This window comes from Argopecten irradians, chromosome 9 (assembly GCF_041381155.1).
Source record: "Argopecten irradians isolate NY chromosome 9, Ai_NY, whole genome shotgun sequence".
In the NCBI taxonomy this organism is placed as follows: Eukaryota; Metazoa; Mollusca; class Bivalvia; order Pectinida; family Pectinidae; genus Argopecten; species Argopecten irradians.
Window position 1 is genome coordinate 27,150,928 of NC_091142.1, and position 19,144 is coordinate 27,170,071.

The 19,144-nt window shown below is 34.3% G+C and overlaps 1 protein-coding gene and 1 pseudogene across 2 annotated transcripts in view; one reads left to right on the forward strand and one right to left on the reverse strand.

Annotated features, from left to right (window-relative positions):
- The first annotated feature begins 1,121 nt into the window (after positions 1-1,121).
- On the forward strand, positions 1,122-6,456 carry LOC138331922 (uncharacterized; annotated as a pseudogene).
- A 2,000-nt stretch (positions 6,457-8,456) lies between these two features.
- LOC138331923 (transient receptor potential cation channel subfamily M member-like 2) overlaps positions 8,457-19,144 on the reverse strand; it is a 33,942-nt gene continuing 23,254 nt past the window's right edge. The window contains exons 18-30 of one of the 2 annotated variants that reach the window (XM_069279788.1): positions 18,789-19,019; positions 18,154-18,328; positions 17,591-17,750; positions 16,585-16,808; positions 15,812-15,977; positions 15,224-15,294; positions 14,735-14,859; positions 14,409-14,503; positions 13,795-13,995; positions 13,411-13,516; positions 12,023-12,130; positions 9,929-10,057; positions 8,457-9,258 (exon numbers count right to left, since the gene is read on the reverse strand). In XM_069279788.1, coding sequence (XP_069135889.1) covers positions 9,142-9,258; positions 9,929-10,057; positions 12,023-12,130; positions 13,411-13,516; positions 13,795-13,995; positions 14,409-14,503; positions 14,735-14,859; positions 15,224-15,294; positions 15,812-15,977; positions 16,585-16,808; positions 17,591-17,750; positions 18,154-18,328; positions 18,789-19,019 — 1,908 coding nt within the window. In that variant the 3' untranslated portion in view covers positions 8,457-9,141. Of the gene's footprint in view, positions 9,259-9,928; positions 10,058-12,022; positions 12,131-13,410; positions 13,517-13,794; positions 13,996-14,408; positions 14,504-14,734; positions 14,866-15,223; positions 15,295-15,811; positions 15,978-16,584; positions 16,809-17,590; positions 17,751-18,153; positions 18,329-18,788; positions 19,020-19,144 lie in introns of both variants that reach the window. The other variant, XM_069279787.1, reaches the window with a different exon arrangement.

The following is a 19,144-nucleotide window of genomic DNA, read 5'->3' on the forward strand; positions in this document are numbered from 1 at the left end:
CGGCCATCTTGGATTTTGATAGTTAAAGTCTGTTACTGCTATTTATCAGAAAGCACTGAAGAGATCTTTCTCAAATTTTATATTTAGATTCCCCTAGGAACCTTGTTGTGCATATAGCATTTTGGGACCGATTGGTCAACAAAATGGCGGCCGACAGCCATCTTGGATTTTGATAGTTAAAACTTGTTCCCGCTATTCTTCAAGAATAACTGTAGGGATTTCTAAAATTTCATATGTAGGTTCCCCTAGGACCCTGGTTATGCATATTGCATTTTGTGACCGATCGGTCAACAAGATGGCCAACCGGTCGCCATCTTGGATTTTGATAGTTATCTCTATTTGTCGGAAATTAAAGAATGGATATCTCTCATATTTCATGCGTAGGTTCCCTTAACTAGCTGCCATCTTGGATTTCACCGCTGTTTCTCAAAAAAGCAATGAAGCGATCTGTCTTAAATGTCATATGTTGTTTGTTTGAAAAAGTAGAAAAGTAGGGAAAATATCTCTCTTTCCATTGTCGGATATAGATCATTCTTTCGCGGGCGCCAAGATCCCTCTGGGATCTGTTGTTACCCTGTGACATTGAAAACATCAAAGTCATTCATCTGATCAAATTTTGTATCCCTTCATTCCAGCATACTGCAGATCAATATAGTACTCAGACATTCGGTTAATGGAGAAGTTGTATGAATGAAAAGTTAACGCATGGCAGATCAGACAACAATGGATGTAACATGATGGCTTCAAAAACTGATTACTGCTGTTCACGGTTCTGATGTTACATCCTCTAGAGACCTTCATCCTTCACAAACTGGTTACTGTTCCACACAGTTGGAATTACTTCCTTGTCACTTGAAAACATCCGTAAATATGGCAACAGATAATCATGACTGTTTAACAGTCGCTATTCAATGTCTACTAAAATCTTCCGTGTTGAGAAATACCCTTAACTACAATAGAATAAAGTTTGTATTACTTATCAACTTTGGAATGGGAACAATTACAGGTGATAAGTCTAAAATCTGGGTCGATATAAAAGGAGGACATTTTGTAATCTTGTATTGTGCTTGTGATTTTACTTTTTTCCGATAGAATATATACCAATATAACACATCTTGCGTCAATTTCCGCCCAGCGGTTAAGCTAACATTACTCGGCAATGAAAGCATAGCGACCTGTAAAGATAAGAAAAATAACTTCCTTCTCCATTCAGCTGTCGTTACATAAGTAAGTGTTTTAACGAGGCGTATCATAGTGGCGAAGACTGGAGGATACGACAACACGTTATTGGTAAGAATTGATGGAGGATACGACAACACGTTATTGTGTAATGATATATTGACTGAAGGATACGACATCACACGTTATTGGTAAGATACATTGCACTTTCTTTAGTTCTGTATTATATGGTTCCAAAATGGTATATGTTGCTGAAGTCCAATGTAATGATTTCAATTTTTTCAACATGAAAATTGAACAAAGTAATACTAAGTTTTATCGCAGAACACGCTTGCATCTGTAAGCTTTTTTTTTTTCTTTTTTTTTTTTTTTCTTTTTTTTTTCTTTTTGCGGCATGCTTTAGTAAGAAATAACATTAAAAATAATTTTTAGTCCTACTATTAAAGAAACACAACACAAACATTCACATACGCAGGACATTAACCACTAGAACGAATATAAGTACCCGGCCTACTATACCTTTCGGCCGGGTACGAATTGGTCCCTATGTGTCGTAGTGGAGCACTGCCTCCGAAAATCACTCGGGCATAGTTTTCTATACTTTTTTGTAGGTTTCCAATTATTTTATGCGTATACATGCATTTACATATTATTTTTGTCCAAAACAAACATAACTACCATCCTTAATATCTACCGTACCGCTCACAAGACGTCAAATTCACAATTTGTGGACTTGCCGTATAGATTCCCTTCAGAAAGATCTTCATATGTATTATGTAAAAAAATAATGCCTCGATGAGAATTAGATATTTTATGTGGTTCAGTTTTATTGCCTAGTAGGTAAGCGATATCAAACAAGTACGATAAAAATGCAAACAAACGTTTAATAATGGTTTGCATAATCATTACTTTGCTCCATTAGCAGTAATAGGCACCAATTGTAGCTCTAAAGACGACACCATTTTCTGTCAAAAAGTCTTTTGAGCTACAATATTGCAGCTAATTAACCACACAACTGTTAAAGTAACAAACCAAAATGTTTAAAGATGCTCCACCGCCGACAAATGGTCTTTTTTCACTATCAAAAACAAGAACAGGCGATTTTGTATTTTTCTTCAGTTACAAAAGTTACTTACTTTACACCATTACCATTATTGAAAAGTTTGAGCTTCTATATTTTTCTTCAAGTTAAAAATATGAAAAATAATAAATTGCATCCCGCAAAAATTCCTTGGCACTATATCCTATATATGGAATGAAGTACTGATTGCGCATGTACCTAAGGCAAAATAAATTATTTTGTATTATTTTTTGTGTTAATTAGACATAATATACTGTATACACGATTAACACCAATTATTGTTCATATATAATGAATACGTCTTTAACTACATTGTATTAAAGATGCTCCATTGCTGACAAAAGGCATTTTTTCACTATCAAAAACAGGAGCAGACGATTTAATATTTTTCTTCAGTTACAAAAGTTACTTACTTTACACCATTACCACCATCGAAAAGTTTGAGCTTCTAATTTTACTTCAAGTTAAAAATAACAAAAATAATTAATTGCATCCCGAAAAAATTCCGACGCACTATATCCTATATGGAATGAAGTAATGATTGCGCATGCACCAAAGGCAAAATGAAAATATATATATATTATTTTTGTGTTAATTAGACATACATCCACACGATTGAACATCAATTTTTGTTCAAATAATAAAAACCATTCATGCTCTGTCGGCGGTGGAGCATCTTTAATATAATGTAGTTAAACATTAAATCACCAAACCCACTGTGTTATACTATGTATGGAAACTTTCACAGTGCATGTATAATGTCCTTTTCACGTGTCATTATATTAAAAGTGGTGACGTCAGTGCATTTCAGCAGAATCTAGTTAATCCCTTATATTATTCATACAACAAAATGTTTGATTGCATATACCAAAACATCTTCTTGTTGCTCATTTATGTCAATAGTAATAATATTTTGAAAGTGGAACATAATTTATTTTTTGTATTATCAACTAAGTTCGTGTTCTCATGCCTAACATGATAAATGAATCCGAAAATAAGACGGGCTAGTCTCGAAAAGAAGCCTCTGGAATGTCCATCCAAGAAGAATTGAAGCCACGTTATTATTGCGATTTTAGGGTATTTCAACAAGATATATAATTTTTATTCGACTAAAGGTTTCTCGATTGCACAAAGAAGCATTGCTACATCGAGTCGACTTTTCCTTTAACTTATTTTTCCTTTGCAGATATTTGATGAGAGATAAAAAATAAAGATGAGAAGGACGATCGTGACACTCTTTCGAGCATCCCTTGTAATGCCTCTGACAGCCGGAAACTCTCGAATCCGCTCGGGTAGATTCGGGTTCTACGACTGCAGTACTGCGTCTACAATATTATTCTTGTTGCTACTGGCATCAATTGTCGTCTTCACGGGAAGTCTTGCCATTGTAAACGGAGCAATGCAGCGCGTGCAAGTAATAAAAGGAGCACTGATTCTCATTGACTTTACCGGAATTGTAACGTGTGTCCCTGATTGGCTATCTTATCTTCAAACATGGCGTAGCATATACCGATCTGTCGAGGTCCATTACCGGAAGTAAATCAAAATATCTTCAAGTTGGCTTTCTGTGGCTGTTTGCGTTGCTGTCTACACTGTTTTTCGCTTTTAAAAGTGGCGTTGAGATAGAATGCTGGAACATGTTTTCCTCGACCCAGACATTCGAGTCCATTCTCCGTATTATCCTTATAGCCGGCCAAACAACTGTCATCCGCTATCTGACTTTGTATAGAGTTGAAAATCACACAATGTTATCTAAACATGCAGTTCGACTTCTGGTTGGCATTAATTTTTGTTTTTGGGTGAATTCCTTTGTTCGAGACAAAACAGCGTTAAACCCGAATAGTCAGATGGGACCCAACAAAAACATCTCCGATTGGATACAGTGTGCTTTAAATTCTTCCTCCGGGGCGCTCTACTACAACTCAAAAAAGTTTATCATCCCTGCCTATGTTGAGTTCATTATGTTATGTATTACACTATTAAAGGAAATAATGTCTATGACTTCTTCGGAACACGAGCCTAACAAACAGGTAAATGACTGCAACAGTAGCGACGACTCATCGACCGATGAAGACACCCCTATACTACCTAGATTAGACCAAGACGTCAATAGATCCACGAAACAAAGCAGATGTGTTCCAGTTGCCATGGTAATTAGTGTGTTACTGTCGGTGCCCAACATTATCTTGCACATTGTACATGATTTGTTTTCGGACGAGAGCCTCGAATTGCATGTGGTTGCATACGAGACTTCGTTAAAGTCAGTAATGATACTCGCAACCATTCTTGCATTTTATTTTACTGAACGAATAATGACGCCACCGACACTTCGAGTCTGGGAGTATAGTACCCGGGATATGCTATTCCTGGCATCCGTTTTGGCTATATTTAGTAACTATTGCTTTGCTGTGATGGCAGCGTGTTTGTCCGACAATGAAACATCAAAGCTTATTCTTGTGGCAGATTGTATAAACCTGATTCAAGTGTATTTCCAAAGCGTTTTTCTGCTTCACGTATCAAGATGTGTCCGAAATGTCAGTTATGAGAAATGCACATGTTTCGTTTGTATCTGTATGTTTCTCGCTGTGAGCAACTTTGGCTGTTGGATTGTAGACAGCTTTATCATCGGTCAAGCTCTAACACGGTTTAAACATATTCAAATGAAGATCCTGCAGCCTACGGTCTGGCACGTTCTGTACGAAATATTTGGACCACTGACGATGTATTACAGGTTCGCCTCACTGTTCGCTTTCCACACACTTTTTATGCGATTTAGTGCAAGGTAGATTAAGAATTCTAAAATGAGGATATGTTTAGGATATATTATATGTACAAAAGTCAAAACTGAGCAAACAAGTGTGCATTTGAAACATAATCATTGTAAGTCTTGCATTCCTCAATTTTATTGAGTGTAACTATTGATGGTGAATTACTTTCTTCTTGACTCGCCAATATATAATTACGGCACGCATGACATAACTTTGATATTGTTTATTTGTTGTCTACAAGCATTTAAGAGTAAGAAAAATGTGAAAGTCCATAAATCTCCTGTCGACTGAAAGATTAAAATACACCAATATCATTATTATTCATAATAAAACCAAAACCTGCAGTTGGAGAAGAGTTTAAGTTAAACATAAATCACAACCCGGGTAAGGCAAATACTTAAGTATGAGGCATTATCACGTGACATCTCCGATCACGTGGTGTTTCCGGGTAATATGTCCTCTTCCACCCACTCGGATCTCGGATATTATTTGTATTAGCTATGTAACTTTTGCAATTTATGTAACACAAGTATCTGTTTCATTGCTTGTTTTCAATTGTTGAAATGGATGTACACAATAATTTGTTATTATGCTATTATGCTCCGATACACATACACATACAAATGCATTTGAAGTTAGGAAAACAAGCTTATAGCATATATTAAGTTTGATTTGAGATTCGTATAGCTTTAAACCGTCATCAGAGTAATACAATATAGATTAAAGTAAAAGTTTAATATATAGGGGTCAAAGAAGTAATATCAACATGATTTTCCAGATGACACGGGATCCAATCAAACGTAAGTCAAATTTTCGGGGCGATCTGCCCCTTTATCAAGACATACATAACGAACACATTAAGATAAATATGTTTTAAGGATTCGTATCCATTTCCTATTAGCAAAGACAGTATGACTGAGATTAGAGTGAATGGAGCCTCTCATTTCATGTAAACAAATAAGTGGATGTTTCCTGTTTTAACCAAAAATAATTTCCTGGATAATTTACATTTGAATTAAAGGTTCAAGTTTGTTGAAACTTTAAGTGATACATATTTGAGTATGTAAATACTGCGATCTAACCGTTTTTATACAAGACTTAGTTATATTACTGCAAACCACATTATTTTCGTGGGAAACAATTTTTTGCGTATTTTTTAGAGAGTTGGAACGCGAATTAAAATATTTTGCGAATTCACTGTTGTCAGTAAGAGCTCATGATCGCGAATTTATGCGAAAGATTGTACACGCAAAAAAAGTGGTTAGCATTGTTTTTTTACATATATATATGTGTGTGTTTTATGACTACATTGTATAATGGTTTGGTAGCGAGTTTATATCCGACTTCCCGCAGAAAATAAACATGACCAACGAAAACAGCCGACTGCTGGCTCTTAGGAAATAAATATGACCAACGTCAATCAGCCGACTACTGGCTTCTATTGTTATTGAATGTAGAGTATCAGGGCCGTTTTCGATTGTACGGTTTGTCTGATTGGATTTATGGATTAAAGACGGATCTGCCGATTTTATATCGTTTTCAGACGAGCTTTGGCAATGCAGTTACAGGCCTGTAGAGAACAACCAACTAAATAATTTTACATAGACAACAGTAAAAGTTTTGTAATGAATTATTAAAACAAAGGAATATTTGTTAGCTATTGCGTTCTATAATTAAAGTCTAGGTTCTCATGTAACATTAGATAGGAAAAAAGTTTGGGTCCTTCAGCTCAACTCCAACCAAGGTAGCTATATTGAAATCAGGCGCATTTTGCACTAAAACATCCTGAAATTCTAATGTTTTTACCTATTCCTTATCAAAATTGATATTTTGAACCTGAATCTCAATCTGAATTTCCAATTTCATATCATTTTTATCTTGGAATAATTACCTTTCAGAAAACATTTTTACTTTTGAAATTCATTATTAGCCAGCCAATCAGCGGCCAGGTTAAAATTCTATCTTTGGCTCAATCTTGTATTCACAGGGGCCATTTCGAAAGTCATTTTTCCATTTAGTTGGTTCTTCCCTGTATCAAAAGCTGCAGGTCCGTCAGAAATTTTACCTGAAAAAATTACTGTAACAAACGGTCGAACAGGTTGTTCCGAATAAACGAAAACGGCCTAGTATTAAGGATGCTAGTTCTCTGGCCCCTGTAATTCAACAAATTCATCTGTATTAAGCTATTCCAATTCCGTTCTTATAGTCAGCTCATGACAATACATTGAAAATGATGCAGACAGATGTATGTCTTTCTCTCTTAAGCGTCCATATGTAAGCCAATCAATGAGATTATTTATAGATGCTATACGATGACGAATGACACATTTTTGCTCTTTAAGGTGACGAATCAGTATTTCCTTCAGTTACAAAAGTTACACCATTAATATCATTGTGAAGTTTTGGCTTCTTTTTTTACCTCAAGATAAAGATATTAAATTAAAAATAATTACTTGCGCCCAAAAAAAACCATGACTCTATATTAGACGAGTTACTGATTGCGCATGCACCAAAAGCAAATCAAGTTATTCATATTATCTTTTGTGTTAATTAGACATGAGTAAAAGCCTAGAATTATTGAAATTATGATTATCATGTTCTGTCGGCGGTGGGACATCTTTAATTTTCCTTGACGTGATTTGATATAATTAGTTCAACTTTCAAAAACTACAAAGATTGTTACAAGACATATTTCCAAAGTTTTTATTATAAAAATATCACAGAAAATAGAATATCACAGATGCGTAGATTTCAATGCACATTGAGAATCTTAAGGCAAGATAAAGATATGTCAAAGACCACATCCTGTACAATCATAATTTAACATACAAAATGTAGATTTTTTTAAAGACATTGATGTGATGTTAATGTCCTATATATATGTCTAGTATCTGTTATCTATCTCACATATTTACTTATGAAAAATGCAAAACAAAATTGGAAAGTACAAAGTACATTATTATATTTTATAAATAGTTCCTGTTGAGATAACGCACAACAACCGGAAATTACGTTGCAAGAAACTTGACCTCATATTAAAATATTAATTGATAATATTTTATGCCATATATTATGTGCATAGTGTCATTATCAAACTAAAGATTTAAATTACATTAGGATTAAAACAAATTTTGTTTAGGTCCCTCACCGCTACAACATTCCGTGTCCTCAAAGTAACTAGAAAGTGAAGTCAAAACAGGTTCACCTGAACATTTACCTATCAGATGAAGCATTCCCATCTATAATTTAGCAACGTTCTTGGAACAGTCGCCCAAAAGACAATTTAGACTATAACCAGTTATTTTTGTGGGTCAATTATTTTCAGTTTTTCATTTTAAATTAAATATTTAAAAAAAAAATCGATTAATTTATTGTAACATTTAGTGGAAATCTACTTTCTTTTGCGTTTCTACGTTCGTCGTGGTTTCTACGTTGTCCTCATTGGAATTATTTTGATATAATTGGTTAAACCGAGAAATCAAAGTTAATCTGGCAACTTGGTTTTAAAAAAAGAAATCGCAAAATTAAGTAGCCGCAAAAGACAGGTGATTTTCAGTATGTTTTTATTATTACTAAACTGGTCAGCATTTGGACTGAATTATAATTCAGATGTAAAAAGACATTATCACCATCCCGCAATCATTACGAGCCTACTGTAAAAGCACGTTGACTTCAAGCTGTATTTTCCCAAACAATCGTAAAATCTTTTCATATTCCCTTGCCTAAATCATGATGTGTAAAAATAGCTATTGACACTGGTATCACCTCAAATAGCATCCGTGTTATATGTGTTACACTTGGTATCTAAACAGTATGATAGGTGCTGCTGTATACAGTTGTTTGACCGTTCAGGGAGAAAATGTCGCGATATTCTCTCTGAAATTGATTCACAGGGAGAATATTTCGTGCATTGTCAACTTGTAACAGTAGTAAGCTTTACAGGTGATCGTGTATTTCTGTTCTGTCTTATTTAAAGATATTCCTTTAAAAAAAATCAGTTGACCGGAACGTAGCGAAAACAAGCCCCCGCGAATAAAAGCAATTAATTTCCTGATTAAATCTTATACATCTGTAATGTCAATCATACACAAAATGTGCTATTTTAAGAATGACTCAAAATGATGCTCGCAAATTTTTCGCAATACTTTTAAGGCACTGATACTGTTCTGTGTCATTCATATCCCGAGAGGACGCTGTCTTCCATACAGCTAAACGGAGGGAATCGTCTTCCTTAAAACAGAAACAATAACGGGATATTCAATTATCAAAACAGGGGAGCCTAAAGCAACTGTTACCCCCAGAACTTTACAAAGGAAGCAAAACTTATGGCAGTATGCGTCAGTGATATAGTACTGTAAAATGATCAAGAGCTTCCTCTTGTTATAAGGAGACCCAAACAATATACAGCACAACAACAGTTTGAAAACATATCATGGAATTCTAAACACATGAATACATAGGGAAATCAAAATTGTTAATATGACTTTAAAGATATTCAGTCATCCTTTAGCTTATTAAATTACTCAGACTGAAACAATTTAAATATTTTTAAAGGACTCATCAATGAAGACTAAGGCAAGACTATTGATGACAGCAATATAAGAAGATGGACATAAATCTAATTAAATGACTAACATCAACACTATTAAAAAAAACAATTTTGCAGTACAGCAGAATTTCTCAAATTATATGTTTATCTAAAAATGTCTGGTCTAATTGCTGATTAAGTGTAGGTATATAGTGTAATCTCTTATGGAATAAAAAGCCTTGTGGTAATAATGTCCAAATTGAGGACATGCATCCAAATACTGTTTAATGAGCATGTTTAAATCAGTCATTAAACAAAGAAAGATGTTTGAAAGAATCAATTCCTGCAACAGTTCCTTTAATTGACACATACCTGGAATATGAAGTTATTGAGGTAGTTATGCTGATGAAATGTTTGACTATCATCCATGTAGGTCTTGATGGTCAACTCTAACCAGGCGTTGTCTGTGTTGGAAGGACTGTCTACATAACCCAGGAATACCTTTGTTAAAGTAAAATAATGTGTAGTTATGTATAGGAATTTAACACTAAATGACTGTCTATATATCCCAGGTATACATTTGTTATAGTAAAATAATGTGTAGTTATGTATAGGAATTTAACACTCTATGACTGTCTATATATCCCAGGTATACCATTGTTATAGTAAAATACAATATATCCATGTTTTTACGTTATGTGTAGGAGTTTAACACTAAATGAACTGTCTACATAACCCAGGTATACCTTTGTTATAGTAAAATACAATAGAGTTATGTACAGGAATTTGAAACATGGCTGTGCTGTCATCTATTGTTATGGCTTGAGGTACATGTATAGTCGTAGCAAAGTCTACTATTATCACCTACTGCTGTTGAATAGTTACCTTTTGCTGTGGAATAGTTTATGAACTATTCCACAGGAAAACGTAATTTTTCCACAGTTGAAAGTAAATGTAGATACTGATTTACATGGCTAAGCATGTAGTCAGAAATACATCCTCATTCATAAAAATCCACGGAGAAATGGATTAAAGTTATCTCTGGTACTTGTCAACGTTACTGAAAGTATGATATATATTTATATACAATTTTCATCACTTCATTCCAAAATACATTTCATCAGTTCTGTCACAGCCACTGTATCCATAACCCAGAAAAGAATTCACTTTAACAAATGCAGAAGAGAGAAGATTAAGATTAAATTCAATGAGACAAATGCTGAATTTTCTGCCAAAATGAATTAACAGATGCTTGACATGATTTTCCCATATTTCGATTATCCAAATCACTTCATACTCCATAAAAATGGCACCTATCAAACCTAACATCCCAACACCTTTCATGAAGATAATACTTTCGAAGGAATACTTTCAAAAAACACACTCTTTTGCTACATGATTTCACTTTTTCTGTGTCTATGTACCGGTAGAATTATGATCCAAAATATTGGGGAATATTTTTTTTCTCTCTCTATAAATTTTGATTAGACCAGTGCTGCATGGGAAAAGATTTTTGCCCAAATCACTTCAAATTTATATCCAAAAATCATCAGTTCTGTGTTAAATATGGATATAGAGCTATATACTTGTGGTCCTCCATGTTGAACAGTGAAAACTAAGCTGAGTAAATGTTTCAGTGTGAGTACCATAAAGTACCTGTGCATGGATCTTTAAAAAATTCATGCAAATCATTAATCTTGTTCTCCGAGTGAGATAATGAAATGAATCATGAAAAGAGTTTAAGTTTAAATAGGTAGTTAGTGTTTACCTGGAGCTGTGGAATAGTTAAACAATATCCAGTGTAATAGTGGAGAGTACCAGTGACATTCCGTGCCATTTTTTAAGTATGAAAAACACCTCAAACTGTGGAACAGTCAAGATAATGAATAGTTCTCGCCCCTTACGGGCCTCGAACAATTCATTATCTTGACTATTCGACAGTTTTCGGTGTTTCTCCTATACTTAATACTAAATGAACTGTCTTCATATCCCAGACATAAATTTGTAATAGTATAAACAATATATAGTTATTCAAAGGAATTTAATACGAAATGAACTGTCTACATATCACAAACATACTTTTGTTATACTCAAGATAGTTTATAGTTACTCTACAGGTAGCGAGTACATGTAATTATCATAGTTTAGCTACTACACTCTAATGGCATATTCGGCGTGTGTTTGATAGAGCGATTAATATGAAAGCGAGAATTGATCAATTATTCAAAATTAGTTTTGCGAGTTTTATTGTTTCAAAACATATACATTTACAGTATTTGAGGAATTTAATCGTCTGATATGTGACCAAACATTAATGATAATCAAAGATAACAAGTTTCTATTCTGAGGTTTCTGTTAACATATGTTAGGGAATGCTATTTATCATGTATATTTACGAAAAAGCCATTTCACAAATTTCTATAAGACTGATGTTAAAGTTAGCACACCCCCAAGAATGCTACTTACCTCTTGACCTTTCTGAAACATGGATTCTAAAATTTCGACTGGCTTAGTATTCACGTTAGGCATTACTTCCTTTACAGTCGTATGGTCTATTTTGTCTGTGGCATGTTCCTAGAAATATAAAACACATGTATGTGAAGTATAGATAAAACATCTTTCATATCTATGAACATGTTTATCTTATTGTTGTCATAATGTTTGAAATTTGATGTCCTGTATACAGCTTAAGTAAAAAGTCCTTGAAATTTCTAGGGTTATCAAGATCTTAAACCCCCCATTTCTTCCAACAACATTATAAAACAACTGAAAATTCATTTTGACGTCAAGATAGAAACATTAAAAGGACGTCAGGATTTCGAGGACGGCGGGACACAATGACGGCCTCCGTTGGATTTCCGCAATGCATTTTGACGTGCGATTCTTTGAAATGTAGGCTTTTGAAGTTATGTGATAAAAAGTATAAATTTGTGTTAATTCCCTATAGGATTTTATGAAACTCATCTCGCCTTAGTTGATTCTACATCAAGAAACAACACATTAAAGATTATACATTAAAATATTGTGGGGGACTATTTTTTATTGACATGCAACTGGCGTTATGTTTGAAATCAGCTGATCGATGCACTAGAATCGTTGTATTCATAGTGTATGTTTTCATGGGCAAATGTTTGTTTTCGTCAGTTGGTTGATTCATATAGTGACGAAACACTCAGAATGTAAATATATGAAAATGAACACTCAAAGTGAATACCTCGTTAACGTACGGTAGTATCATCCGTTTAAACAAGTGACATGACTTGTGTCTTAAATAGAGCGGTGGAACTATGGCCCCTTTTAAAGTGCGATATCACTGAATCACTGAAGCATGCCGCCAAAGATACCAAGCAACACACCCCATCAGGTCACATTACACTGACAACGGGTGAACAAGTCGCTCACTCTCTTATCGCTGAGCGCCACGCAAAAGTAGAAACGTCTTGGCCAGGGGGCAGAACCCATAGCCTACGCTCAACCGGAGGCCAACAGTAACTCGGTGTCAAGGGAGACGTTTGGAAGATGAAATTTAGCATGGAAGAAGAGAAAAGATAATATCCTAAATTTAGTCGCCTTTTTACAATCACAACAGAAGCACCAGGTAAAACGTAACGCCCTACTAATCTGCAGGCAGTCCTATGCATCCCTTTTTAGATTTAATGAAACAAAACAGAAATGTGCTCCGAACCTTGAAACTTGTTTTCAAATATTTTGTCAAAATTTAATAGCTACACAACACATTACGAGTCAGCAGTAATGCCGTACCTAAGTCTAGTCATGATACAGATACACTTTTTATCGAAATGACCTTAAGTTAATCTTCCTGTGCCCATGCATGATAGAATCCACCCACTTACCGGATAGATAGTCCAGGTACCGTCATGTTTCCGTGCCCAGGATATAAACTGGAACAGACGCTTCCCCTTGCGGACCACTGGTTTGTCAGTGTTATCCTTTGCCCACCTTAGAAATAGGAATAAAGTACACAATATCCGGCATTATTTCAACAAGTTTAAGTTACATTGACATATATCCGTTCATCCATTGTAATTCATTTATATGTAAAGTTTAGTTTAAAATACATTTTTACAATTGATAAGCGGGCGGAAGAAGTTAATTATAAGAGAAAAAAACGCTGGTTTCATCTTTCACTATTAAATAAGAAAGTTCAATCAAATATGGCTAAAGGAATAAATTCGATTTAACAAATTAAGAAAAACATTATTTCAGAAAATTCCTACCGTGTTACTATCAGTCTTTGTACATGGTTAGGTCCCCAGAGTGGGAGACATCCACGTCCTACCACGCCAGTCCGACCCACGGGATTTCGTGGGATACCTAGCACCACTTTGTATTTCCCAAGGACACTCTCCCTATCCACGTCATACGCTTGGTCGTATTTGTTAAACGGTAATGATACTGCCGATTCTAGAAGCATTTTCCTGATAAAGACAAGGTTTATATCAATCGAGCAACAGAAATGAATATTTTTAAATAATTGAATTTAGTTAATGAATAGTTCATCAAAAATAACTTTTGTAAAATATCTATCGGCATTCCGTAGCATTTAAAAATATTCAAATTTTATAAAAAATTTCAAGATCAATGGACTTTCATAGGATTGGATGTTAAAAATTCGAAATGTGAATACACAATTATGAAATCTGAATTATGTTGTAAGATGATTTTTTTCTTTAAATTACCTTCAGACCATATACATGTATTGTGTTTTCTATAACATGATGTGAACTGACTGGTTACAAAATGTTAATAACAAGATTACATAAACCTTATTGATAGTATATCCATTATTTGAAACGTCTATTTTCGGGAACCATGAAAACTTTTTGATTACCTATTTGGTTCATCTTTCTTTCTATCCTTGCCCTTGTCTGGCTTTTGGATATCATTAAAGTCAATCAATTTTGGGTTGTAGTCCTGGTATTTCTTCTGAAAAGTAATATAAAGATCATGTTCATTGCTAAAATAGGTTAAGGAACACAACCATTGGAAAACATTAATATAAACCCTACTTAATTAAACTTGGAGTTTGTTTAGAAACGCTTGTAGCGACAATTTTATGGGTAACAGGTGATATAAAAAGAAACTCAAACAGACAATTTTGCTACACAACAGCTGATTCCATTTCTTGTAGTATAAATGTCAGTACAAATGAAATACCTTCCAAGGAACAAGAAGATCGGGAACAGGAAACCTCAACACTCCGGAGGACGGATAAACACACACTCGTGCCTGGAAATGCATCTTTGATTTTTTTACTCGGACAGTTTCTTCTGATTTTGTTTCTGCAACTGAAAAAAAAGTTTTTACTTTCAATTGCATTCTTACCTATCAATCTTACGACAATTCAGAATTCAACTATTTATGTTCCACATTTGAAAAAAAAAAACCAAATAACGGTTAGCCGGTTACATGTGTGGGTCAAATAATTTATTTTAAGCAGTTTGAAAATTCGCGATTTGGTTTTAATTGTTCATAAAATTAATAGATTTCTCTATAATTGTCATATTTTTAAATATCACCATATGCTTGTAAATGTCCCGCAAAATCGTAAAATTATTTTCTCCGTGAAATAACTGCGTGTACTGTAAACTATTACAATATTTTAATTATACATGTATCTATCAATTACGAACTATTATTATTCACCTTGATCACTCGTTTTCTTTGTCGCTTGTTGTTTACACATTTCCTCTTGTTTTGCAAGTAATGCGTCTAATCTGAAAGAGTGAAACAACATTCTGAAACAGTAGGCCAATTTATAACTGTAGACCAACTTATTTTCGCGATGACCTAACTTCCCGCTTCCATGCCTAACGACTTTTTATGACGATTTCATTTCGAGGTTTACTCACATGATTCTATGGTACCGAACATATTCTCGGTGCACATTTATTATTTTTGCGATTGCTTCACGCCCGTGAAAATAAGTAGGCTTGCAGTAGCAGATGGTACATATTTCTGTCCAGTTTGAAGCGACGAACGTAAAAGGATAATTTGATGGGACCTATCACAAAACTTGTATCATTTGCATTAATATCTTTTTTTAATTTAGTTAATTCACTCTTTTCATTACAATTGAACGGAAAACACAGTGTTGAAATATTGTGCATATTGTTACATGCATTACTAGTGCAAAGCAAATTGACATAGACCACAATTTGACATTAAAATAATGCTAACATTTTAATGAATTAAACACGAAAACGTAATCAGTAACAACATTTTATTTCTTACTTGAGATCTATATGCATGTCTCGGTGTGAGTTGTTTTCTTCGACAGGTTTCTTTTTTGCCTTTTCACTCGCAGTGTCAGCAGTAGTATGTGAAACTCTGTACAGATATTCATCCGCCACTATCTTTTCCCACTGCGTCAGTGATTTCTCTTTCTCACACACGTCACCTTAGTGTAGATGTTGATAGCATGCATCAGTGATTTTCTAACATATACTGTAAACCAACTTATTTTCGTGGTGTCTCAATTTCGCGTTTCATGCACAAGGACAATTTCACTCAGATTTAATTTTGCGTTTACGGATAAAACGTTCTATTGAACCTGTAGCGTATTTTTTCGCGAATTCAAATCGGCAGCGAACTGACGCCAAAATAAGTTGGTTTACAGTTGATCGCGTTAAGACTACAAGCAATGCAGGCAGAGAAGTGCAAATAACGATGCATTGTGTTAATAATGATGAAATACAATGTACATGTAAGTTAGACCAAATAACCAGTTATGATGTTTTTGCTCACCATTAATACCTGTCATACATACTTATACCATACATGTATATGTAATATGCTAATTAGGACGTTATTCCCTTATCATAGAACACTTGAATGTGCAATAATGTGCCGTATCATGAGAAATCTAGAAGAAAAAAAAAACGCTATTGCAAATAAATATGGAAGTTATCATTTGTTCAGCAGTTGTATGTTTTAAAGACATTCCACCTGAAAGAATCTTATCAGTGTAACCATGTGATATAGTTAGAGACGGTTTGAAACCTTACCGAAGATAGTAGTGTCTTTGTAATTACAGTCACCACAACAGGTACGAGCACATCTGCACACCTGTCGGGATTTCCAGTAGCACCAGTTAAGTAACTTCCATATATGGCACACGAGTATCAGCGGAGGAGGAAGCACAGGACGACACGAGTAATCATAGATAAGAGTGAATCTCTGGAAACACCAATACAGGTCCGAGTTCTCCTGTACTTTCTGAAAGGTGTTGCTATAACACAGCAAAAATATATAAAATATCTTAATTGTTCATGCTGCGTTTTCTAACTTTTCAACAGATACTGTACAATTTGTCTTAGGTGTGACAATTTCGCGATTTTCTCTTAGGTACGTATTCGCAGGGAGAAATGAAAATGAAAACGAATTTCATGATTTCCAACAGTAATGAAAGGTGAATAATGTATTAGAAAATGGACCACAGAAACTAAATTTAGTAATACATTTCCCATATACCAACCTTAAAAAGAAAATGATAATTATCAATTATAAATTAGGTAAAAAATAGAAATGAAATGTAACAATTATTACTAAGAATAGAAAATGACATTATAAATATATATAATCCATGTGACATTGAGACCCCCTAACCTTATTTGCTATATAATTGGTCTGTTTTCAGCGACTCCATGCCTTACGTAACAAGCGACCGTGTTTTTACCGCCCACACACTATAAAAATCTGTTTTGTGCGACTTTTAACTCGCCTGCAATTAGTTCTATTACAATTTAATTATATACAACAGATTTCTTATAATTTCTTGTTCTCACTTTCCATTTCGATATAAGCTGTTTTTAATTTCCATGCTGAAACCTTGACCATATTCATATTAAGATGAATTATATTCGAATAGACTGATAAAGTGCCCTCATTGCATTTAGGCAATATGGAATTTCGGTGACCCCCATTTGGATTAGTAACTTGAATGGGTATTAAATTCATTACTTTAAATCAGTGTTGGATGTTATATGTGTTTGTCTTCTATATGATAATTACCTGAACATAGCGATAAGAAGATTTAAAAGTAAAATGTTGGCAATCATCATATAAAAGCCCATCAGTATAGGTACAACGTATCCTCCGATTTGTGTGGGGCAGCGGGGGAGAGTATCGTTACCGTACAGCTTGGGGTCGAAACTGCAGTCCGGTTCTTTTACTACAATATATTAAGTGCGTAATCAATTACGCAAAATAATGATAAAATAATTACAGATCATAAGACATGTTGTCGTGAATCACTAAATAATCCTTTCTAAACTGTCAATTATTGAGAACAATAGTTTCATGTACAACGCGCACTGAAGAAATTAACATACAATGTATAATGAAGAGTGTGATCATTTTACATTTGTTTATTTCATATAGCTCTAAATTAGAATAGACATGCACTATGATACATTTACCGTAAAAAAACTTGATTTTTAACAGGTTTGCGCAATTAATTCTCGCATTTCAGTCACTTGCTACACAATCGTCACAGCTAAATGCGCACTACAATATTGTATATTTTAAATGCTAATAGAATACTATAGTATACACTGTTATAAATGGTTTCTCACTTTCCATCTCGTCCAGAATGAGTTCGCCGTAGAGGTTCCAGTACGGGATACGTAAGAGGTTAAAAAGTAGGTCACCGTCAAACCTGGATACCGGATACAGGATAGCATGGGCAGCGATAGAATACGATACCACGAATACCATCAGGATAGCAAGGAACGATATCAGGTCAACGAACTGAAAACATGGAAATGGTCCCTCTTATAACATAAATGATAATTAATACTCATATTGTTTCTTCCTGTTAAGAAATAATTGATAACCACTACAATGTAATTATATTTTAGATGGATTGATGTCTTCTATCATGTTATAAATGAGGAAATGGTAGACTAGTCTCACGTATGTTGTAATCAAGAGTCAAAATATCTCTAAGACAATTTGAGTTGTAACCATGATAACGTTTATCATAGTTCTGCATTTATTGTATGGAATAGAATTTTAGCAAATGAAATATTTAATAATAATAGAGTGATTTAAATTGATATTAAAAGATTTTTTTCAATTTCAACAAATATTGTAAAACGCAAATGACTTTGAGCCATCTCCAAACATATCCTGTATGGTACAATGTTTCAACGAAACATATCTATAGTAAACATAACATGACATAAGAGCATTTCCGATCAGACATTACCATTTTTGTGATCATGACTAGTTTTGGCCCGAGATCTTTGTGGACGGAGAACAATCCCAGAAGTCTAAGGAAGAACCCAATAAATGCGAATGAGAAGAATATCCTGCCGACTTCCAGCGGGACACCTCCCGTCACGAACCGACATACGACACCAACTATGAATAGCACAATCGGCAGCATGTCCAAAACATTGAGTTTGTTGAGGAAGTAGTTTCCCTTTGAGGATAAAAACTATAACGAAAAAATGTGATTTACAAGCGAAAGTGGATGCAGAAGAGAATCAATTTTCATAATAATACTAAAAAAGACATTTCTTATTGTCGCTTTGTTACTATTGACATGGATCTGCGTTCTCA